General features: G+C 40.3%; 2 protein-coding genes across 3 annotated transcripts; both read right to left on the bottom strand.

The window, feature by feature from the left end:
• Positions 1-3515: 3515 nt before the first annotated feature.
• pggt1b (protein geranylgeranyltransferase type I, beta subunit) lies at positions 3516-18007 on the bottom strand. The gene is made up of 9 exons (XM_044195593.1): positions 17843-18007; positions 17141-17259; positions 15067-15131; positions 14381-14532; positions 13857-13989; positions 12047-12092; positions 10088-10272; positions 9279-9387; positions 3516-7375 (listed from the first exon to the last, which is right to left on the bottom strand). The coding sequence occupies exons 1-9, from the start codon at positions 17968-17970 to the stop codon at positions 7209-7211; spliced, it is 1104 nt and encodes a 367-aa protein (XP_044051528.1). The 5' UTR covers positions 17971-18007; the 3' UTR covers positions 3516-7208.
• A 223-nt stretch (positions 18008-18230) lies between these two features.
• On the bottom strand, positions 18231-24522 carry LOC122875918 (coiled-coil domain-containing protein 112). 2 transcript variants are annotated; one of them, XM_044195592.1, is made up of 14 exons: positions 24410-24522; positions 23790-23917; positions 23040-23161; positions 22744-22833; positions 22392-22467; positions 21821-21947; positions 21369-21485; positions 21007-21144; positions 20018-20139; positions 19668-19794; positions 19258-19425; positions 18875-18973; positions 18611-18729; positions 18231-18486 (listed from the first exon to the last, which is right to left on the bottom strand). In XM_044195592.1, the coding sequence occupies exons 1-14, from the start codon at positions 24452-24454 to the stop codon at positions 18456-18458; spliced, it is 1509 nt and encodes a 502-aa protein (XP_044051527.1). In that variant the 5' UTR covers positions 24455-24522; the 3' UTR covers positions 18231-18455. The 2 variants fall into 2 exon arrangements, with proteins under 2 accessions (XP_044051527.1, XP_044051526.1); XM_044195591.1 differs by having other exon boundaries at positions 23790-23920; positions 24410-24473.
• Between the last annotated feature and the right edge of the window lie 268 nt (positions 24523-24790).

The following is a 24790-nucleotide window of genomic DNA, read 5'->3' as shown; positions in this document are numbered from 1 at the left end:
TTATCGTCATGGTGACGCTAGTGGAAAATTCAAGGGATCACACAAATGTCATTAGGATTCATCGTCTGGGAACCATGAATGTCTGTGCCATATTTCATGGCAATTAATCCAGCGGTCATTAATAAAGGGTCATGCCTTACTTACTTCTGATTATGGCATAGCAAATGAGAAAGTCATCTCCACAACCTGGCAACCTGAAACTTGTACTTATTAATGGCTTATAATTGATCTATAAGCATTACTAAATGGACTATCAACCATTAATAAAAGCATTAGTTACAACATATAAACTCTGTATAAAGGGGTCCTCATGTATCAATTTGGCTCACAGGTCAAGTGCAGCATCTGCAGTGGCTACATCCAGCCTTTCAAGACCATTTCAGTAGACTCTTAGATGAGCCCAGTGCTCATGAGTAATACCTGTGGAGATGACACTTGACTTCCCCATAAAAAGCCACATAACTGAGCCACAGTGCACTCCCCTTAACTGAATAATCAATAGAACGCATTGATTGGTGTGCTTTACTAAGTAGAATTGATTCAAGTTAAATAACTACAGAGAAAGCAGCTGTCGTATATGCAGATATATACACTAAGTCCACCCAGGGGCCTGTGGATCATTAAAAATGAGTCTTCCTATCACATGACGCAAAGCGGTAAACACTGTTTTTGTATACTTGTGTGGTAGCAACAGCTCCACTCAAGAAACATGAAAACAACAGAGTATGGAAACAGCAAGTCCTCTGTCCACTGCGTTTGTATATGTGCTTGACAAATAAATTAACTTGACTGTGATCTTAGCATCAGTTTTTTTCTGCAATGCATGGCAGAAAGTCTGAGTCATCAAAGTTTACCAAACCAGATTTTAACTTGAGTTTTGTTCCTCTAAGCCTCTCCTACTTGGTAGCAATACAGGGTTACATGTCTCATACAGAAGTCTGGTGCCACATAGGTGTAAGTTGTCTGTTGCACAGGGGACCATAACCACACCCAAACTACAGCTGCAGCTGGCAGGCAAGGGAGCATCTCCAGACAGTTTTAATCTGGGTTGGGCTGTATTCACAGGGGAAAAAATACATTTCAAACCTTATTTTTTACTTTTGTTTTAAATTGCTTTCTAAACTTGGCAAAAACACAAAATGTGTGATCAAGTGCTGTTTAATTTTTTATAACCCTCTACATCCAGATTGGATATCTAAGTGCAACTAGGCCACATTTGTCTGGATTGAATTACCTTATCAGTGCCAACAGTGAAGTCTGTGACTGTGCTATGCAGCTCCCAGGTGGGACTCTATATGTGTGTTTGCATGTGTGCCCTGTATCCAGTGAAACTCCCCTTCCCCCAAGGCTTTTAATCATGCCTTAGTCATTGACCTAGCAAAGACCAGATGAAAAAAAAAAAACAGACATCATCAGACTGTTACTCTAAACCACAACTCATCCACGTTGAAGAAAAATGAAAGGCAACTGAGGCAAATTAGGAAAAATGCTGACCAGTTGTCATCTTTGAAGTTAAAAATAGAGCAACTACAGTTCTGAGTCATCCAGCCACACAGTCTACTATGAAAGAAAATAAAGATATCTTTTACACAGAAACTCAGCTGTTGGACACCCAAATGAGCAAATGAGTGATTTCCTTTTCTTTTTTTCCCATTTTCCTAAGGAAAAGAAAAAGTACTTCGCCTTAGGCTACTTACATCTTGAGTGGGTACAGGAAAGGAAAACCCCACCTAAGCCTGAAAGAAATGGGGACATGATGTGGGAATAAAGGTGCCATGTTTGACTAAGGACTGACATGTTAGAGATGGATGTAATATATAATCTCTGACTAGTCATGGTAACAATGGCTGCCTCTGATTTTAATCCTACCTTTAATCAGAATGTAAAACCCTCTTGTTCTGAATAGTTATCAATACTCACCACTAATAATTAATCAACAGGAGATGAAAATTAAGAGTTATTCCAAAAGGACCATTATGGGGCCAAACATTGATCCAGATCTTATGGGTTAGCTGAGTAATGAGGATATTTTATTCTTTCTTCTTTTAAGTATGCCAGTGTCACTGCATGCTTGGATGCAAGATGTGAACTTGTTGATCTAAGAGCATTGTCTCCAAATGGTTATATTTTTGCTGTTAGCCACCCTGTTTTTGTTCGCCTAATACGTTTGTACAGAGCAAGAAAACTACTTGCCAAATACTATTGATGGTCCCCTGAGGTTGATTACCTACACAAAGAATGAAGATTTATGTTCCCATTTGTTTTTATTTTTTTAAGCAGAATACCTGGAAAAAAAGGTGATAGATTTCAATGAAATGTGTTGAAAGGCCATGGGCCACAGAACAAGTGATTTAAAATGAACTTTTGAACACTTTGGTACATGACAAGGCATCAGACAATTCTCATTGTCCCTAATGTTATTAGTGACTCAATGACTTTTCTTCCTATGGCCACCATGAGGACACATTTAACACAACATTCTTCAAAAACTAATGGGCAGTTTACTTTGTACCAACTCTCTCTTAGCACGCCCTTCAGGACAAAATGTCAACTTCGCACAAGACGTCACAAACTAGTAGGTGTACTGCAATGAAATTAATGAGCACATTCATGCTCCCGAGGGGATAAAACGCCTTTGAGTTTAACAACCCCATGGCTTTCGACTTTAAAGTTACTACAAGGAGTTTTTAACTGGTTATGAAACAGTCTCAATTTGACACTGATGCTTCTATATGACCTACATAAGCAAACAAGACCATCAGCGAGATTGGCTATTTCCATATAGGCATTCTAAATGCCTGTCACCGGTCCAATTCCCCGCAAAATCATTGAATTGGCCCTCTTCCTCCTAGACAGGTATGTAATAGAGAGGCTCCTCAAAGCAGAGCCAGTGGGTGGCAGCTCCACCTCTAGGTCCAGCCGCACCCCAAGACCAGCGGAGGCCAGTTTGAAGACAGGGAATACAGTACTGTGGTGGTGGGGTTTTCTTTGGGTCAAGTTTGACATTGATGAGCAGAGCGACTCGGCGCCTTGTGCTGAAAAGTTGAGAATATTTTAAACTTTGATGCGTGTCTAAAAAACGCTAGAAAAACGTACCACGCGGCGCAAGAGAGGAGTGCATGCCAGGTGCGCCATACCATAGGAAAACAATGGTTTTGCCTGCGACACGTTTTTAGCAGCGCATCTGTGTGATCGCCCTTTTACAAAGCCACAAATAGATATATTACCTCATTGCTATGCATCCCGCAAACAGCTGTGTTTACAAGAGAAAAATAGCATTAAAAACAAGTTGCATCTTCCTTACACATGCTTCCAAAACAAACGCACGCGCTAGCCAGATCAAGATCTGTAGGATACGAGGCGATGGAAACACTACCGCTTTTGTCCACAGGGGCCGCCAGAATCAACACAAAATCAAAGTTCCTTGTATAACTTTAAGTCTTGATACCAAAAGCAATCCTGAGATCTTACGTACAAAATATGCAAATCACACACAAACACACTGAAACCGGAACAACTGTAAACATACACGTTTTTATTCACCATAAATACAGTATGCACCGCCAAGCTAGAATCAACATTACTGTCCTCATATTCAAAGCTGAAGTACTATATAATACATCACATATCAACATTTGCATATCCAGTTCCTCTAACCGTCTCACTGATTTCGCTGTAAACATTTTTTCATCTTGAGCACTTGCACAATAGAAGTCACATACTTATAGACATTTACATATTTATCTACACTTAATATCCCTAAAAAAGCATAGAAAAAATAAATTCCATTACATTTATTGTTACATTATTTATTATTACATTATGTATATTAATTGACAATAGAGCAAGGGTTCACAATTTACCATGTGTGGCGTTTTGGCTGCATCTTAAAAGACCTTCTCATCTCTGGATCATTCAAACACAGCTTTCACTGCAGCTGTCTTACAAGCACAAAGCCTTGGTCCCCTCTTTTCATGCTGTGATACTGAAAGCAGCGACCGCAGCATGACGTAGCAAAAAGGAGACGCAATACAACAACTGCCAAGATGCTGCCTCCATCTGCAGTAAATGGCAGATCCATCCATCCAATCTTTCATCCTATTTAAAGTCGAGTAAGCATTTATGAATTCTTCCCTCCATCTGGAAATGCATTATCGATCAGATGTGAAGGGACAGAGATTCTGGTAAAACAACTTCTACCAGTCAGCTCATGTCTGATTGGATAAATGACCTCTACAAACAAAATAGTTTACAGAGTAGGTGTGCCACTTCCTGAATGTTTACCAGGATTTAGGATGCACCTTTCCTCCATCTTCTCAAGAGAACGCTTATAGTTAGTGCCTTTCTTGATAGAAACAGCCAGGCTAAGCCCAATTTAGGCATGCTGTACATGTAGAGAGCAGTGACCCAGAACAATGCTACGTGAGGCACATTTCAGAATCAAGTTTGAGTGTGTGGTCTTGCTGTGTGACTTAGCTTACGTACACTAAGGACAGGACCCAGCCGAAGGAGTATAAGTAGTAAAAGTCACTTCAGAGGATGCATGGGAGACATGGTCGTTTTCTTTTAGGACATTTCATAATCAAGTAACCAAAAGGTTTGATACCAGAATATTATATGATGGATAATTCAAAAGCTAAATTTTGTTTTGCTCAAATCAGCTGGGGCAATGACAGTCATATCTGAACTTTCTCAAGGGTGAAATTATTAAAAAAATATTAATAGAACTAACAAAATGTTTGTAAAAAAAAAAAAAAAAAAAAAAAAAAAATGGCAGGAGAGAAGTCGGCAAGATCAGTAAGAGTAACTGTAACAAAACTGTCTTAGGCAAAACAGTAACATAAAACAATACAGCACTATAGCTATATATATATATATAGCTAAAAAACAATATTCTTTGCACCTCAACAAGGCTATATAACACCAGGGGTTTGGTCGGGGTTCAGAGAGGAGATTCCAGCCTCCGACAGTTCACTTTTAATAATAGATGGGTCAAATGATTTATTTATTCATCTCTCCTTTCTAAGTCTGAAAAAAAGAGGGCAACTTGGCGGGAAGGGAGACGAGGCCAGGTACAGCTTCATTTTAGATGGTGGAAGGAAAACCACAGAGGCAATATTACTTTTTTATCCAGTCAGAACCGGTGCTACACACAGTAGACTCCCGCAGGTAACATGTTGCAGACAGGCCACTGTATTTCTGACCTGCTGCGATATTGTCTCCTCCTCACTCGTCATCTGAGGGAGCAGGTGTCTGCTGTGACAGCAGTCTTATAATGATAGGGTGTGGCTTCAGCAGGGGGCTGGAGCAACTTGTGAAGCTGGAAATGTTGCTTGCTGGGCAACCAGAGCATTGGTGTGATGAGAAGGCAAGAGGAACCTCAACAACAAAATTCAGTGCCTACGTGTAACCATGTTCTGGGATCTTATTAGGATTTAAAACTATAAATTTCCAATTTGTAGCTCAGCTCAAGGGCAAGAAGGCTGGGAGGTTGCTTGTATGAGCATCTGTGCAGACAGTGAGTGGTGCATCAGAAATGGAGAGTCCAGGGATAGATGGTCAAGGCTTTTAGGACTCAAAGTAACCAGCACGTTGGATAACCGTTGTTTCAGTAACTTGGCTCTCGGTGGCACATTCTGCTTGTGTGCATTGTTCTTTGTTTTTCTGCCCTGCTTCCTTTCTGTTCTGAAAATAACAAGTCAGTTCCCAGTGTTGTTCAAAAGAATAGATTTCCCCAAGTTATGATGCCACTGTCTCATCTTTCTCCTATTGATTTCAGGCTGGCTAGTGCCTTGCAGGGAGTATGGAAGCTGGTGAAGGAGGGTAGCTCAGATAGTTCAGGGTTCAGGGGATGTCGGGATGGGATATGCTGCTAAAACCGACAGCTACTACCTTGTAGGAAAGAAGGGATTTTCCCCTTTTTACCAAATTCCCTTAAGAGTGCCCAATCTATTTTTCTGGTAGCCTCGGGAAAAACATGAATACTAAATTACATTTTCAGTGATCTGAAGTGATAAGGCCTGTAGCTAAACTCAATTTTCTAATCTTCTTTCTAGGAGTTTTTTATTGTTTTTCTTGTCATAGATTTGCCCCTAAGGGAGGCGGTTGGCTCTTAGCTGACTTTTCCATGAATATCACCCCAGTAGTTTTATTATCATTTAAACCACTGAACAAAGCCTGCAGTGGTGAGACTGTAGGGGGCCGAAGGGAGAGACACGGGAGAGTTTACCTGCCAGGCTGCTATCACCTTTGGGACCGGAGCGCTTGAGGCTTTGAAGAGGTTCAAGAGCAACGTGAGGATGGAGATGTTAGGAGGGCAGAGTAGCAAAAAATACTGTATATGGAGGATAGTGGCTTGGGAGTGTTTTTTGTCTGAGAAAGTTAATCTGAAGGAAACACATGAATTTGTCTCAGCAATTTCCAAATTTCCCCCCAAAATTACCACTGGGCCAATATTGGTTTGTGAACAACAATGAGGAACTTATGTTATATTTTCTCAATATATAGGAACATTATTCAGCTTTTGAGTAGCTTGTTGATTCATAGTTCAAAATTAGACCAGCCCACTCAAAAACCTTCAGATACTGAAGCTACCAGTTACTCCAGAACCATTTCACCAAGTCACAATTCAGATGATCCCTAAGCCCTCCTCGGGGTCTCCTCTCAGATTGTGAATGAGGTTTACTTTGACGATGTTTCTTATGTCCTTGTGAAGTCAATCAGTAGTGTTCATCCTTAGGAAGGTTTACAGCAGATTGTGCGGTTTACTATGACGATGAGGCTAAGGAGCAGGAAGCTTCCAAAACTTCATTATTTAAAAAAAAAAGTTTGCAAAATTGAGGCATCTGGATTTTTCTTCTAGTCTCCAGTGACTCAAGTTTGACTTTCTGGCACATCATTTTATTCCCACAAACCACAGTGCACATTGTTATTTACTACTGTCTACGAATAAAAAGGCAGCAAAAAAAGTGTGGCGCATATTGCTTAACAGAAAAGTCACTTTAGATGGACTTAAAATGAGCTCCACAACAACTGTAACTGGAGTCTTAAAAAAACCTTCCAGATTCCTGAAATGATGAGGCGCCTCAGATGAGTGACCAACCGTCTTCCAGACACACAGCAAAAGTCCAGTTGCCTTTGACTGACTACTGTTAGATGCTCCTGATTACTGAACCTGTTCAGAGACAGAGCTGTGGATCATCCTGTTGTCAATGCTGTCTGCTGCAGCTGCCAGTGCTGTCCCTCCACGTCTGCTGCAGCTGCTGGAGGTGCTGAAAGGCTCTCTGGGTAATGTTAAGAGCTGGGTGGACCTTCCTCAGACTGGGCTCTCCGATCAGAGACAGACCACACAGCCCTAAGTAGGCATGGAGAGGGTCTGGTCGATGGGGAATGGAGAGAAAGGGGTAGAGGGGAAGAAATGGGGAGCACAGTGAGGGATGAAAAAGTGAGAGAAAGGAGGGGGAAGGGGAGAAACTAAGTCAGAGATGGTAACATACATCACAGCAGAAGCACCTGCATGTGACAGGTCTGTAAACCTGATCAGAGATGAGACTCACCCTCCATTACTGAACAATAACCTAATTTCCTATAAAACCCACCATTATGCAGAAGTGGTGTTTTTGTTGTAGTGCTCCTTTAAGAACATATAAATAATGCACATAGGTTAGCCCTGTGGCCCTTTCCCTCTCCTGGGACCAGAGTAAAAGCAGCACAGGCCAATAAATGGAGCGGTAATTGAATTATAATGAAATGACAGCTGATTAGACATCAGAATCAATCAAAGCACCATAGCACCATATATATCACAAATTGAGATATTTATATTTATATACACATTTAAAAAAAATGACAAAATTATTTTATACGATAATGATAATGTACCATTATCGACTGGCTTTGCCGCTCATGATCACATATCACATCACATTGTTGGACCATTTCACCAATCATGAGAACCAAGCTACTATTTTGGTCACGATAACCGTCTGCTGTTGGGGTTATAAAGGCTGAGACACCCGAAATACAGCAAGGACGAAGATTTCCTCCACGTTATTTTGGCAGCTCCGTCCAACTCCGTCAAGCAAAGAGCTCCGCTGTGCTGTTCAGCGGGCAGGGATTGCCTCAACAAAAACAGTCTGCCAAAATAGAGGAGCATGTTTCTTTCAAACTAATTATTTCACGGGTTCATTACAACAGACGTTTTTATTGAGATTGAATTAAAATCAGTTTGGGCTGAAACTTTAAACCACCCTGTCTCTACGTAATACCAACTGCTAGAAACATGAAAACTGATGCCGATGACCTGAACTCCTTCCTAAAGAGCAACTGTAGACAGAACCAGGTTGTGTCGAATGTTCAAAGTACATTTGTCTATATTTGGTCCAGATCTGCTTGACAAATACACAGCACCTTCTTTTGTGCTATGTTATTGTTACCTTCCTATCTTCCCAGACCAGTTCCCGGACATCAGTAGCTGTGCATGACTGCACTGTTTAAGGACATGCAAGTCCAATGCTTTCTGTAGCCATACTGCAAAAGAGTCCCTTTTATTTCCTAAAACTCTCTTTTGTTCAGTAATATTTATGAGGCCTTGTGAATACAGCATCTGTTTTGCCTCATTGTTTCTTGTAGCCTATCTTCCCTGCCTTGTTCCTGTAGCGTGAGGAGCTCAATCTCCTGTGTCCTCGGGCTACCTATGAACAATCGCCTCATCAATTACACATTACAATGGGGAGCAGGAACACACACACACACACGTGTGCATGTGCACCATTGGAGTTTAGGGTTACAAGAGCCTTTTCACTGATCTCCAGTAAAACCGCCAACCACAACTCCACCCTGACCTCTCTGCACCTGCGGAGGGCAGGGTAGAAACTATTCAGCCAAAAGAGAAAAAGAGAAAAGAAAAATTAATTGAAACTGCTTAGTTACACCATCTTTTTGTCCTTGATGCGAGATCTTTGAAGCTACTGAAAAATAAACAGCAACCTCTACATAGTCTATTTGTGTCTGTTTCACCACATGGACATTAAACATGTCATTCAACCCCACTCCGCCACTCCACTCCTCTTTACAGCAGTAAAAGGTAGCAGGTATAAGGATTTGTGTCACCCTTACTTTGACAGAAATCCCCCCTACAGATAAACAGCAACACTGACAAGAAAACCAATATAAACAACCATGTAACTGGCTTTCCGGTAGTGTCTTTTTATTTGCACTCTGACTGTGAGCGTCTATTGCGAGATGTTATAGACACCTCTGCAAGTCAAAACATTTACCTGGATGGCTGTCTGGCCACTTGGCGAATCCCCCCACCAACCGATCCTGCGTAGACAGGATGAAGCTCCTGTTCTTGTCAAAGTTCGAATACTGGAACACATCTAACATCTGGGACAGAAGAGAGGGTGGAGAAAGTGTGTGAGAGCAAAGGAGGGGGACGAGGGAGAAGTTTTACATTAGGGAGCAAACGTAAATATAACTAATATAAATCTGAGAGTTGTTAATTATTTCCAACTGGTTGTTTTTACAGTTTAAAATCCATTTTCAATTCCAGAGATGCTGAGCATGTTGTGTTTAGAGTGAGATAATGCTCTATATAATAATTGCATGTTATTTCATAAAGGTGGGTTACTGCAATCAATGATCAAACACTTGATATTGTCTTTCTATACAGATACAGTTCTGAACCAGAAATTCACAGTTTTCCTGCATTGTGTTTGCTTATGAGTGTGTGTGTATGCCTGGTAGTCTCATAGCTGTTTGTAGTGTAGCTCACAGTTTTCTGGATCGTGTGTGCATGGATGTACCTGTGGCATAGTTATGACCCACATGCTGAAAGGTTTGCTCACAGATATTTATTATTGTGTGTATATGGGATTAGCCCAGTTATTAAGACAGTGCGAGTATATATACAGTGCTATTTAAAAAATGTTATTTGGTGCATGCCGGTGCACTTTTCAAAACTTCTCTCCTGTCTCTTCTCCCAAAATGGTGCAAAAGTGCAGAATATCAGAGGTAAAATACTTAAAACATGTTAACGCATGCAGAAGTGTGTATATGAATACGTGTATGTTACACCAGTCTGTACCTCTAGCGTAGCTCCCACCCAAAAGGAGTAGCATGTGTCTACAGGTTTGTTGGGGCGCCCGTGGAAGCCAGTCTGCTGCCTCATGATGCACCAGCGGCGGATCCTGTCCAGCTCCCGCTGACTCAGCGCCTCCTCCAGTCGACCCATCAGACACAGAGAGGCTATGGCGCAGTACGTCCAGCCACCTGGACACACAGACAGGCAGGTGCAGGACATAGACTTACAGTGGATATGGACAATTCATACCACAAATTAATCCCATTAAATGAGACTACTGATTTCTGACAATGTATTAAAATTGAAAAGCGGTTCTAGTGGTTCACCATGACATGTCTTCATGACAGACAACTAGATGATTACAGGGCACTGCAGTAAAAACAGAGGGCATGTCTGTGTGTGGGCCCTTTTACTGCCAAATATTTGATAACATGCTGCTACTCTCACTTTCCACCTTTTCTTGGAAGTTATCACAATGTGGAGCAACCTTATGCTTCGTACGACTATAAATAAATGTGTGCTTGTGAGGGAAATGGCTGCATTTTTATACTTTCCTACACAATAATTGAGGACTTTTGAGCGGAACAAAGATGCTTTAGGCAGCCCTTTTGACATTTGAGTGGGAGTTGTTTCACCAGAATTTTATTTCTGAATGCAGAGCGTCTTTACAGCTAGAGCCATACAAACATGAGAGAGCTCATCGATTGATGACAGGCTGTTATCAGTACAGCCAAAACAAGCAGCAGCTTTCCTTCTGCAACCCAACTGTCAGCTGCTTTCATTTTCACCATGCCTTTAACTCATCCCGAAACATTACCACCATCCCTGGCTGCTTATCTGTGCTTGTGTGTGTTTATGCGTGAACAAAAGAAAAGGTGGGTGGGTCAGGGGTATAAATCTGCCGACGTGTTACTCTCGCCTCCAATCAACCATGTCTAGCTCACTATCTGCTGGAGGCGCAGGAAGATCAGAGGGGATAAATATAAATCTGGATCAGACACAACTGTGGGGAATCCAAAACCACTTACCCTAACAGTAGGTTTGGGACAGTCGTGTTTTTAACAAAATTAAAATACATTTTAAATTAAAAAAAAAAAAAGAAAGAAAAAAAGATTGGACTAAAACCAGCTTTTTGGCACACTTTTCTATGATGACATATTCACACCTAAACCTAGTAACCTAAAGTAAATTTCTTACCCTGGCACATTTCTGTTTCTGTAACACCATGTTTCACATATTGAACTACACAGAAGCAAGCAAACAAACAAACACGCGCTTCAAGGGTGGATGGATAATGAGCATCTACTGTATATCTCTACTGATGTGTAATCAGCCCTCAGACAGAGAGTTGGCTGGCTTGCAGAAGAGAGCAGAGTCTCAATGAAGCCTGTAATCATAGAAGTCGAATTTATCACAAGGAGGGAAATTACCAAGATGCACAAGGATCTGCCTAATTTATGCATTTACAGTCTGTCGCAAAGTTAACAGGAAATGCTACCTTTACCATGTCAAAAAGGTGACTATGGATATATTCCAAGTAGTGGTTTAAAGTGTGTGTGTGTGTGTGTGTGTGTGTGTGTGTGTGTGTGTGTAGGAGGAAGGCTTTTGTGTCAGAATAATAAGGTTTAATTTGAGCGGGGGAGGGATTAATGAGGACAGCGTATCTACAGAGATGGATTTTATTGGCTAATCCTTTAAACCAGTTACTCCCCTCAGCCACTTTCATGCCCTCTACCACGCCAACGCCAGCGAACCCACAAATATTTTGATCTGATATGAACCTTTTGGCTTGAAAATCTAAATTCATAAATCAGATTTTTAAATCTGGGCTGCCAAGTGTGTAGAATTTTACTCTTCTTCTCTGACCTACTAGACTATCCCCCTGATGTGCATTCAGCTTTCAAACTCACATTTCTGATATCTGTAACCAAGTATATACCACTACAGGCTGATCATACTCACCATGTGACTCTCGCCCAGCTCCCTGGCCAAACCCATTGTCGTATGACTGTGTGGAGAACAAAGAAAAAGCCATTCAATTACAAGCAATACTTCATCAGGCTAATGTAAGACATTTGGGTCAGAAGAGGCTGAACTGCATACATTTATTCATACTGAACCTATCTTTTAAAAATATAAAAATGTATTTGTGAGGCATAATTTAAAACTGAATGTAAAGATGTCAGCACAAACAAACACCAACATGCCTTTGCAGCTGTTTTAATTGGCTTTGTAGACTACAGAGCTGCTCAAATGTGGCGAGTCTTGAGACTTCCCATTTGTTCTTACTGGTTGAGTCACAGCTGGATGCATCATCAACTGGCAACTGTTTTTTTTTTTTTTACTTTCCTTCTCGCTTGTATTTAGTTGTGTTGCAATCAATCGACAGCAGAAATTACATAATCTCATTAAGGATACAAGAACATACACTGACAAACAGGCCAGCAGAGCTCTGGGGCCTGAGGAGCAGGACAGATGATCACTTCTTTTTTACACACACACACACAAATATATATACACATGTGTGACCCAGCTTTTTCAATTAAATCCAGGTTCTATATGGTATCCTACAGCCACAGTATGATCTTTTTGTTTATGTTTTACGCCACATATTTACAACCTTTCAGAACTGTTTTCTAAGACTTTGAGCATCAGTCTTTAATTTAATTTAAGTAATGGTCCCAGATTCGTTTTACTTGTATTTCAGTCAAAACCAACTTTTTTTTTTTTTTTTTTTTAAATGGAACAGAGCAGCTAAAAATGAACATGCACTACGACCTTTTTTTGGGACTCCTACTGGTCCCTACAAAATTACACAAGTTCAGCAACAGATGGCAGTCGCATGGGGTTAAAAAAACTAACCAGGTTGAGCCCATGTCTGGTCTGATCAGACCATAACAATAAGGTTGGTAAATGGATACCTGGCGCCATCCAAATGTAAGTGAAACTTCAGTGTGGCTGGTAAACTTGTCTACTGTTCCAGGGCTTTTCCACATAAAACCACCTATCATCTGGTGGTTTCTGTATACTTACATTCACCAACAACTAACTTGCATTGCCAAAGACATTTTTGGAATCCACCCACCAGCATGTGGCCAGTGGATAAATATACTTTTCAGACATGATTCACAGTTCTGTTAACTAATTAATAGGTCTCTCTCTCTCTCTCTCTGTCTCTCTCTCTCACACAGAGTCATACACACCATGCGCAATAAAGAATCTAATCTAATAAAAGACTCCTGTATTAAATGTCAAAATTAAAATAAGATGAAGAGATGAATGGGACCATCTCTCTGCTCTGGGGACTTGAGTTGTACAAGACACTGAGATGACAAGCATGAAGACAATACCTCACACAGACCGCTTTGATGTGTCTAACCCATGTCTGATGGAAAGACAAACACTGAGGCTAAAGTAAGGGTTAAGTTAAACATCAGTCAACAATCTGACAAAAATATCACTCAAGTGCCACATCACAAACTTGGAACATCTTGTTTTTCTCCTGGTAGGGGTGGAAACTGGTCAACCACCCCCCTGCATTTATTATAAATGAAGTATTTCTAGGCAGAGTGCCACCTACTGAAGGTGGGTGGCCTGTTCTCCCCATTCAAGTGTAGAGGCACTGCTTTGAATGGTGGAGAAACAGAGAGTGTACCAATAGGGGGACGGTACTGTTGGCCTGGAATATAGGCCTTATTCATTCATTGGGGGTGTAGCAAAATCTTCATAATCTCTCCACAGTTTAGTGCCTTATTCTATGTTGTCTACTCACCAAACTTCCTCTAATGTACTCAATGGCCTTTTGGATGTCCATGCCTGACCAGTCATCCAGCATGTAACAGATACTGGCTGCACAGTAGATAAACCGTATATCATTTTCACTTCCTTCTGGCACTGCGTAGAAACTGGAAGCAAGAGGACACACAGACACAGAAAGCCACAAAGACAGGAGAGTTACACAAGCAGTGGAAAATTTGCTGAGTGTCTATATTCAGAATTTGTAACATTTAAGTCATATCATGTCAAATGCAATAAAAAAAATACCTGTCAGCTGAAACTGCTGACGTGTTAACTCAGATATATTTATGTCTGAAGATAATGTTATCTGCCAGACATGATACACACAATGTATGTGTGTGTCTGTCTATGTGTTTGTGCGTGTGGACAAAGTACTGTTGCAGGACCTAACGTGAGTTAATGTCAGTCCACATTTAGGCTGCTAGTGTTCACATGACCTCTGGTGTATTTGAGTCAGAGTGAAAGCGCAAATTTGTGTATATGTGTGTGTACACTGACCTGCCGTCCTCCAGCTGCAGTGCTCTGAGACCAGCAAGACAGGCCTGTTTGTTAACCCGGCTCAGGTCGTCTCCCAGTATTAGCAGCGAGCACAGCCCAGTGTAGGTCATGGCTACATGGCCACTGTCATACGGATGGAGCACACCTGGACCCTGAAGAAAATATCAAAATGAGATATTCATTCAACTGTAGTGGGAAGACAAAAAAAACAACAACAAGAGATTACAGTAGTTATTAAAACGAAAATGTGGGAAGGGTGGGGGTGTAAAAAACATTAACAGGACCAGACAGATCAAGTATTTAGCCATCTACAGACAGCTAAAATAGACCTATTTGGGGAAATGACTTGATTTGGCAATGTTGTTACATCCGCAACTATGTCTCCATGGGGACAGAAGTAATGTCAAATGTGAAAAATACATCTATTACAATGACTGTTAATATTACAGCTGCTGGGATGATGCTAATAAAACTGGAAAAACCCCAGACCCCCTGAACGGATTGGTACAATGATTGAAATGGCTTAAAATCTAGATATTTTGAGAAGGATTAATGCAAATGAAAACATGGGATCACAGCAGTGAATATGTTGACTCAAAATAGATCTTTAGACTAATGTAAGACACAGTGCGTGGTCAAACTTGAGATCAGATCTGAAAACAGTGTGGCGTAAGGAGGGGCAGTACCTTAGTGCTGTAAGGAATTCCAATATGTGATGATCCTCGAAACCCACAACGACTTAGGTTAGATTCTGGAAGAGAATAACAGGAACGGGAAGATAGAGATCTAAATAACACTCAGTATTATACACTGGTAAACATCAAGAGAAACTGGAACAAGAAAGCACTACTTTGGTTCACTGTCTCACAAACTAGGTCTCATTCTGTTTGGATTGACCTTCAGCAAGGTGCTGCAAAGATGCTCAACTAGCTAAAAAAGCGGACTGCTGCCATCTACTGGCCATGACAAAAACATTACTTACAGTAGAACCCAGTAAACAAAATGTCATCATGCTGCAAAGAGTGCACAAGAGACAATTTCAAAATATAATAATATTTTTACATTAGTCACACATCATATCACCATTTCTGACTGACTGCTTATAATACATTGATCATGTTGCACTACATGATTGGAAGTGGTTTGCTCACTTATTCTTGAATTTGTACTTTTCAAATTTGTATTCAGTCACACCAGAAAAGGTCTACAATAGATGTGCATTTCAGCATACTAATAAACAAAACTGTCTGCTAACCAATTTTTAATTAGAAAATGGTCCCTACAACAACATGAGGTACAGAAAGACAGATGCAGACACACATTTTACAAAGATTCAATTGACATACACAGATTAATTCATTTAGCACACCTGCGCTCAATTGGACAGCAACAACACGCCCATCAACAACTGTTAAAAGTCTCAAAAGCTTCAAACAAAAAATGTATTTCCATACAGATGACACATTAGTAAATCTGACTCCAAGCTGTATTTTCACATCTATTGAGAAGAAACCAGCCAGACACCAAACATATGGCAGCAGCAAAAATTAGACCAATCAAGCACGGCTATACCGACATCATTTCTGTTGATGTCCCGAATAATTAACTAACTGGGCATCTAAACAGATGGCACGGAGTGGCTTGTTAGCGACCGAAAAAACAGGTCATTAAATATTTAGAGTCCAACTTTCCCTGATGAACAGAGGTACAGTTGGAAAGGTAAGGTGAGGACACCTGAGGGCTGATATCTGTATCAAAACCCAAAATGAATAACAAGATTTCACACACTTTGAACTCTGAAGTTGTCAAACTTGACAAGACGTTCCTGAAATGTATGCTCTAAAAAAAAACCTCATATCGGCAGTAAACTGAACTTGCCCTGATCCCCCCATCCTGCAGCCCCCTTGTTGCCCTCTCTCTCTCCCACCCTGATGAAACCATAAACCTTTACACACACACACACACACACACACACCTTAACATTAAAAGAATAATCTACCAGAAATGTTTCAGTAAGTGAAACTCCTCCAAGTTATATTTTTCTTGATGTGACCATTCACACACCACAAACATTAGAAACCTTGTAAGTCAGTGTCCGCACCAAGTGTGTCAATTACAGCAATAAAAGAGCATTAACCCTGCACCTTTTCTAAGTTAGCCTCTGTACCACTAGTCTCCATCCCTCAATGTATTTTCTCATAGACGGCTTATTTCTTTGCTCTTTCTAAAAATATGAAAAAATACTGGGATTTCTTGTCCACAGTCTCAGAAAAATCCCAAATCCTTGCCATTTTGGTTTAATACAGCTCCCACAGGCTCTGTCAGGCTTAAACTCTTTTCAATTTTTTAAATTATGTAACTGAATTTATTTACTAAACTGATAAAATGTATAGTGCAGAGGATAACGCCAACTGGACTGATCAGAACTTACACAGGCTACGCCAATATCATTTGTTCAATAAGGCACTCAAGAAGTATTTTCATACGGAGAATTTGTTGTTAGCATAGCTGATTATTACAACACCTGTTTTTGAAGCCCTGTGTGTCAGAGTTGATGACGCTTCATTCAGCTAACTCAGGATGTAGCATTAGTTGCCCTGACAACAACCTTTTGATTTGCTGCTTCATGTTAACCTTTGTTATGTCATCCTTATTGGCAATGAATACTACTGAGTACTGCAAACCTATTTTTATAATTAACTGTTTAAACTCAGCGTATTTACAGTCAGGTGTGAAAAAGTGAGAAGATATGAGACTTACGATCCTCTGTGGGCAGAACCTGCAGCGAGTAGATCCACTCAATCATGACGTTCCTATCAATCGCATCCAGAGCGTCCAGCACATCGAGACCAGACAGGGCAAAAAATATGATAGTTAACCTGGAAAGAAGGCAGATAGTAATCTTATTCATTTTTAGTCATATAATATTGATGGACATTAAGATCAACATATATATGTTACAAGAACTAATGCGTGGTCAGAGCTATAATGCAACAAATCAGAGGCAATGTAAACTGTGGCAGTCAGTATTAGATTACTGGATGATAAAACCAACTCAACCCAACTCAAAACACTATTTAAAAAAAGTATGATTCGCTAAAGTTAGCTGTTGGTTCTCCAGCCAACTGGAGAGATATTTGTTTAGTTGAAATGAAGAACCTGACCAACTTTACAGGTCATTTAGCATGAAGTTCACCTTCAAATTAGCCTTCATGTGACCAAGTAAAGTTGACTAATACGTTTCACAGGGCGTCGTGCCCCGCTGTACCGTTAGTTTCCTGTTTTACCACAGCCAATCTGTCACAACTTCACTAAGTTACCCTAGATGACGTTAGTAAGCACGCTATGCTAAGTAGCACTAGCCTCCATTCAAAGCGGTTGAACCATAGCTAGCTTGGATGCTAGTCAAGTTCTTCTGGAAAACATAAACTAGAGCGAGATTTTTCATTCCAGTAAACTAACCTGGTTGTTTCCAGCGAGGCGTATCTCTCTGGTAACACCTGAAGTGTTCTCTGGAAAAATCGTACATGTCGATCTCTTAAAAACTCTATTTGCTCAAATTCTTCAAACTGGCTCTCCTCTTCTGCCATCTTTGCGCCCGCACCTATAAGGAATCTTTTCCGGTACGTATGTTTTTCAAAATAAAAGCTCACACTACAGAGCGATGTACATAAAGGGTCATTCAGACCAGTGCATATTATACAGATGGTCTTTTCGGATATTACTTTGGAAATTTCATTCCACGATAAATATAGCTGGAAAGCTATGAATATCCAATAACACTTACTGTTACCAGTCCACCATTTTAACAGAGCAAAAATAGATAAGAAATTGTGAAATTACGCAAAAGAGTAATGAAAAGCTTTTATTTAAAATAACAGTTTTGTTAAATGTAAGGTCATTTCATTCATAGATTGTATAAGCATCAAACAGCAGCACACTGTGGTTTCAAATAAAGGCACAATCTGTTGTTGAGGTCCCATTGTGTAAAATTTCATTTTATCTAATTTCTATAAAAACAGAAAAGATTCTGAATGCATTTCAGGACGGTTCAGTTGTCTTCCATTGTTGCTCATCACAGGCCTTGTCTCCAAGTGGGAACAGCTCTGCACCAAAATGACAGAAGAGTTCAGTGATTCAGCAAGCAATCACTTATTATTACCCATAACACTCCTTAACAGAAACCTGTAAAAAAAAAAAAAAAAAAAAAAAAATGGTGGGCAATCAGACCTGTGAATCATCTGTGGCACAGGTCCTCCTCCTGAAGGTCCAATGTGTTTCATTCGCTCCTCCCATCCCTTAGTGGGGCGGGTAAGCCTGGAGGGGTCTCTGCTGACGTGACCATCCACCTGAATGAGGAACAAATATACATCAACCTGTTTATTTAAGATTTTAAAGATTTTCAGTTTTTGTGATTAAAACGTTTTTCTTTTTGTTAATCATTTTGAGAGATCTTGTGATATGTGACTGACCTGTTCACAGCACAACTCTTACCTTCTCCTTCAACTTAGCAGCAATTCTCCTCTGTCTTTCCCCTTTCTCTTTTTCCCTCAGCTGTTTCTCCTGAAGCTTTGCCTCCACCTTGTGAAGATCCTGCAGAAAGGCACAGACAACCTTTGTATTTTACACAGTATGGTGACTTCTCCATTTATCTACTAACGTTAGCTGTTAAAACCTGACATACCTAAGACACATCACATCACAGCCTCACAAAACAATAACTGTGCTCTAATACCTGACGTAGATTTGCTGTTTATCATCTGCAATCTAGTGAGAAAGCCTGGCCCTTGAAAGTGTTAACACCAGGCACACGGTTAAAACAGACAAACAACTGGTCTTGTGTTTCTCGGTGTCTCTGTGATTCTCAGACTTCATACCCTTTCATTGAAGCGTTTGATGCCCTTTGCTGCCTCCCTTCTCCTCTCATCCATCTCCCTCTGTTCCTCCTCTCTCCTCCTCCTTCCCTGTTCCTCCTCCTCCTCTCTCCTCAGCCGTAGCTGCTCCTCAACAGTCAGTTTCACTTCCAGCTGTCGGCGACGCTCTTCCTGATAAACAGAAATCGTTTTGATTGGTAAAGGTAAATATTTGTTGAGAGCACCAACCATGCACATGTTTACGCCAACTTTTGCTCTGTATGTGTATTGATTCATGCTAAATAAATTTCACAATACTCAAAACACACAGATAAGTACATACCAATACAGAAGCACTATTTGATGATAAATAACCACAACTACAGTAAAATTACTTTTCACTCACACACACACACACATGCGCGCAAAAACACCTTTGCCCGTCTCCTCTTTTGTATCTCCTCAGCCAGTCTCTGCTCCTCTTCTTGTTCCTCCATCCTTCTCTTCTCTTCCTTCCACTCCTCCAGTCGCCGAGCTGCCGCCCTCTTCTGCTCCTCAGTCCTAAAACAGAAGAGGATAGAACACAAAAACAAACATGATACCAAAGGGACATTAACAAAGACTATGAGCAAATAAAGCCCCCAAATTCACCTTTATTTAATGTGACTAATCAAACACTTTGGGATCTTATGACTCGGGGGTGCATTTCACTGTTTTAGTCATGGAATCAATGTCTGTTCTACCTCGTCTTTCTGTTTTTTATTCTATTCTACTTCTGACTCACCTGTGTTGGTGAGCCTGGCTCTTGGCCTCCTTCTCCCTCCTTTCCGCCTCCTCCACCTCCTCCTGACTCTGTATCCTGGTCTGGCGTTCCTGATGCTTGCTGGCTTTCCACCGTTGAATAGCCTGGGTATGGTATGAAGACAGGTGGTAAAAATGGAAACCATAAAATATTTAGAAGACAGTACCACAGCTTCCAAAAAAGCTCTTTCTGAGCCCCTGGTTATGTCACGTTTATACAGAATAAAGACGGTTCTAACTGAGGTTAATAATAGTGCACAAGCACTGTTGGCATACTATTGGAAACCAATCAATAGTAAAGGTTGAACTATATTGTACATACAAGCTGGTGGAGTAAAGATGACTGTGCTCCTTTAACTGTGTTGTGTATGAATTTGTCACTTTTCAACTATTCAAGTGAAAAGGCAAACATGTCCTCGACCCACAAAGATGCAGGCATTTTCTGAGACAATCAAAGGCAAGATACAATAGGTGTAGTGTTGGTGTAACAGCTTATTTATGGTTAGTAGTTCTCCTCTTCTCTGACTCAAGGTGGGCTAATAAGTAAAATCACTTGCTGTGGAATTCGGTTTTCATTGAAAATCAGCACACAGTCAGCCCTCCACAGTAAAATACCTAACACAAATTCTAATCTAAAATCTTAGTGCCTTCCACCAGAGTGCCAGGGGAAGATCAGAACAAATAAGTCCTGACAACAGAATTTTGAAGATGTTAAAATCATTTTTAAAAAACAATATAAATGACTTAAATCATTTTGGTGTTTTATTATTCTGACAACAAAAAAAAGACACAATCTGGATTCACATTTCAAATACACTGTCAGGTGACCAAGTGATGTCAAGAAGACTTAGCATCATGAGGGATGTTGCCTTTTCTTTATTTTCTCTTGATGCTCACAGCTTGATGAGGGCTGTTGTGTTTATCATGTAGATTTCCTATTGAGCTCATACATGTTTTGTCACAGTTCTCTACCTCTCTCTTTCTGTCCTGTAGGTAGATCAGCTCCTGATGCCAGTCCTCATGTTGCTCCATCTCCTCCAATGTTTTACCAGGCAGGTACAGTTTGGCCTCTCTCCTGTAACCTGGTTTCCCACTGTTCTTTGTCCAGACCTGTAAATCAAACCGATTACAGTAAGTCAGACAGGAATCTTGAGGCAATCGACCTTTGGCTTGACATCTGCTAAAGTTGCCTGAAGCAAAACGCTGAACACTGTTAGTTTAAGGATTGGTGGTCAGTGACTGTGTGCAACGATCTGCCAGTGGAAGGATGCAAAAGAAACAAGAATTTCCTTTACAACACAAGTTATCGAGACTGAATGACAATAATGTCTTACTTTAAGGAAGGCTTGGTGGTCATATTGGTCCCAGCCACCATAGGGGCCTCCTGTCTTCTGTAGGAATGCCTCCAGCGCTCTGACCTCTGCAGGGAGGTCTCTGTCTGGGGGTTTGGTCTTATGGAAAAGATAATGCTATGAATGAAGTGCTGCATGGGTCAGAATTCTAAAGGCATTTTTAAGAAAGTCACAAGATGAATATTTTTCTGTCAACTCCTAACACTATGTAAGACAGATTATAAACACTTTCTTATGATTTCAGAAACAATCTTGAATCTCGAAATGTGTTTTTTCTGTCTCTGAGCTCAAAAGCAGTAATATGTTGCGATATTTATTTAACACACTCTAATTCTAAGATTCTATATTCAAACACAAACTCCATCCTCTTTTTGTTGCACAAATGATGGACAACAGAGAAACTATAGAAAGGAGGAAGATGAAGAGAGACCGACCTTTACAGTGGGAGCTGTGGGTAGTTTGGGGTCTGATTTGACAGCAATGCTCCAGTTTTCAATCTTCTTCTCGTAAGCAGTGATCTCTTGTCTGCATGTCCTGTCCTCCTTCAAAAGTTCTTCAAAGCTGAGAGGAGCAAAGAAACCCAAAGGACGACTATTCATAATATTTTCATTACAGTACATGTTTCCATTCCCAGTGTGGAGCAAACACTGATCGGTAGCTGTTGTTTCTTGTTTATAATCTCCTGTTACATCCCTGCCTACTTGGCTGTACATAACCTTGTAAATTTTGAATAGTGGGAACGTTTTGTTTGCTTTGTCTACGAACACTCTGCTGAGGTGTTTTTATTTATTTATATATTTTATTTATTGGATTAAATATGTCTTGGATTACATTATATTAAATGTGTGTTTCTAATATTTTGTTCACCATATATGTAATTAACTTAACATTCTAAGTTAAAGGTAGTATGTGTTAATGAGTTATTGTGTTAAAGTGCATTACATTTGATAGGGATTTCTATTTTTCTTGTTACTAAGTCTAAAGTTGTTTAGTGTATCCCGTTACCATGACCGCTGTTCCTCCTTTAGGGTGTTAATTGAGATTTCCACCTCTGACATTATTTCCTCCAGTCTTTTAATCACTAAAAACCCAAACAGAAATGCAGAAACATTATTAACAATCTAGCTTGAAGCACTTCATTTTCGTTGTACTCTTATTACACTACAATCGCCATGCTTTTATTGAGCAGTGCACTACTTTACAATAGCATCTTTTATAATGAATGGCACAAATATTGATATTAAAGATGACAAAAAAGCACTGAAGGTCTCACAAGATGGCTGAATGAATAATAGAGTAAAATTGTATGATTGTTTTTAAGGTACTATGAAGAAACACTGCCAGATACAAAACTTACACTCAGGAGTTGGCTTCACATCTATTAGCTGTCTCTGAAATTTCCTCACACCATTATGAATCTTCCCTAGCTGCTTTTGAAGATTCATCTCTAAAAAAAAAAAAAGAAAAAAAAGGTGAACATCATGTCTAGCAGTTTTTGTGTTGGGTGGATGTTTCCTCGAACGTTGGTTTACTGCTATGACTAGAGTATTTTATACCCCATTGTAATAATGCCGTCTCAGAGGCCCTGTCACCCTGTCACATGAAAAGGTTTAGGGGAAATGTTAAGATACTGTAATGCGGAGAAAGACCCACTATCAGCATTTCTGTCTTCCTCCAGCACTTTCTCATACTCTTCCAGTTCTCCAGACACATCTGTCCAGCCATTCTTCCTGCACTGAACACTCAACGTCCTCTCTTTCTCAAACTTTTCAATCCTGTGAAGAAAGAGGAGAAAAGGTAAATGGGTATATTACATCACTGACCAGTGAAGACGCACTGATAACTCTTCACAGAGTTCAAAGATTGATTTGCTGTGTTACAGTGGTTTAGTGATTGGTTACATTACTGCACTACAATTAAGGAATGTGCCTTACTTTCCCGTTTTCAACCTATTATTGAATTAAACTTTAAAGTAAAAATATAACACTGGTTTTGCTTTTCTCATTTACAGTGGTGACTCAGCAGCACCAATTAGCTCTTGCTATTGTCGAGCCTATATGACAGAATCATCTTACTCCTCATACAAATGATGTGTGTGAAATAATTTCGACAAAGAATTACATACAAAGACAGATGAAACACAAGGCTGGACAAAACAAAAGGAATACCTTACAATATTATGCAATCCAATAAATTAGTCCTGCAGTAAATACCATCTTTTTGAAGCTCTTTTCAAATGTAGATTTTGTCTGGTGAGACGTTGGGATGTTTGTGGTAGTGCTGGATTTAATTTATTGTAGGGCGCTCCTGTCATTTTGTCCACCCACTGTATCTCTACAGTGAAAGTCAAGTGTTTGAAGATTTAGAATGAAATATGAAATAACCCTGAGTTGCTTCACTTACTGCCTCCTGATCTTCTCGGCTTCTCTGAGAAACTGTGCAGCTTCCTGTCTGGCCAGCCTGTCATCCACACTGTCACTGCTGACCAGGGATGATGTGCAGGGCTGCTGGACACCTGAGTCTCCCTCTCCCTGCTCAAATTAATTTAGTGAAAGCAAAACACAAAAGATGATCATAGGGCAATATATAGCAACAACTGCAGGCACACATTTACTACATTTTTGGATTCTGAACTTCATCAACGTAGCGTCCGATAATGGATGATTAAGTCCCTCGTACATCTGGAACCACTGCACCATGGGTAACCAAGTAAGACGCAAGGCATCCATTTTCGGACAGCTACTAGCTAGTCCTAACAAAATACCAGGCAAACACTAATTCATGACGAGTGTGCATCGGATTAGCTACAGTATGTCAGTGGCTAGCGTATGTAAAACAAAACCATAAAGTTAGCAAGCAGGTTCCTTCTCATATAACTTAGCTAGGTAGCTAACGTTAGCTAGCACTGATTAACGAACGCTAGCTCGTCAGTCGTCCAAAAGTACTCCATATCTTATTTTACAGATAAGAGATAATTAAAATGTTGTCGATTGACATGCAGTAAAAAGCTCTGTGATAGCTACCGAGTAATGTTTATCAGCGCACCGTGTGGTTGCTACGGTGGCCATGTTTAAGTAACCGCTAACGTTAAATCTGTAAACAAAACAAACTTTATTTAAAAAACGAGTACGCTTTGTCAAGTACACCTGTAGTTAGTAATTCATACCAGCAGAGGACGCTGCTTATCATTGCTCGATAGTATGTGTGCATGAGCCTGAAAGACTGGACTAGACTGTACAAGCCCCCATCAGGGCTTGATGACCAGGCTACACGATGGGAGACAAACCTAATGTAACCAGAAGACTGTAACCATGACAACAGACTTACATTAACCAGAGTGCTTAACCAAACGGTTTGTTTTTCACAGCCGAAATCTTTCCCTACCTTTAACCATGTGGTTTTAT

The sequence above is a fragment of the Siniperca chuatsi genome, linkage group LG5 (genome assembly GCF_020085105.1).
Source record: "Siniperca chuatsi isolate FFG_IHB_CAS linkage group LG5, ASM2008510v1, whole genome shotgun sequence".
Lineage (NCBI taxonomy): Eukaryota > Metazoa > Chordata > Actinopteri > Centrarchiformes > Sinipercidae > Siniperca > Siniperca chuatsi.
Note: the sequence above shows the minus strand (reverse complement) of the source record. Positions and strands in the feature narration are given on the sequence as shown.

What these genes read in the sequence shown, in the direction of transcription:
- pggt1b (XM_044195593.1), bottom strand. Translation starts at nt 17,970, where the DNA reads ATGGCAGAAGAGGAGAGCCAGTTTGAAGAATTTGAGCAAATAGAGTTT. An exon ending in GCCTCGCTGGAAACAACCAG is followed by an intron (nt 17,260 to 17,842) that starts GTTAGTTTACTG and finishes CCTTCTTTCCAG; the next exon opens with GTTAACTATCATATTTTTTG. An exon ending in CTGCAGCTGGAGGACGGCAG is followed by an intron (nt 13,990 to 14,380) that starts GTCAGTGTACAC and finishes TCTTGCTTCCAG; the next exon opens with TTTCTACGCAGTGCCAGAAG.
- LOC122875918 (XM_044195591.1), bottom strand. Translation starts at nt 24,454, where the DNA reads ATGGCCACCGTAGCAACCACACGGTGCGCTGATAAACATTACTCG. An exon ending in TGTGAAGCCAACTCCTGAGT is followed by an intron (nt 22,468 to 22,743) that starts GTAAGTTTTGTA and finishes TTGGGTTTTTAG; the next exon opens with TGATTAAAAGACTGGAGGAA. An exon ending in TCAAACGCTTCAATGAAAGG is followed by an intron (nt 18,974 to 19,257) that starts GTATGAAGTCTG and finishes GCCTTTCTGCAG; the next exon opens with GATCTTCACAAGGTGGAGGC.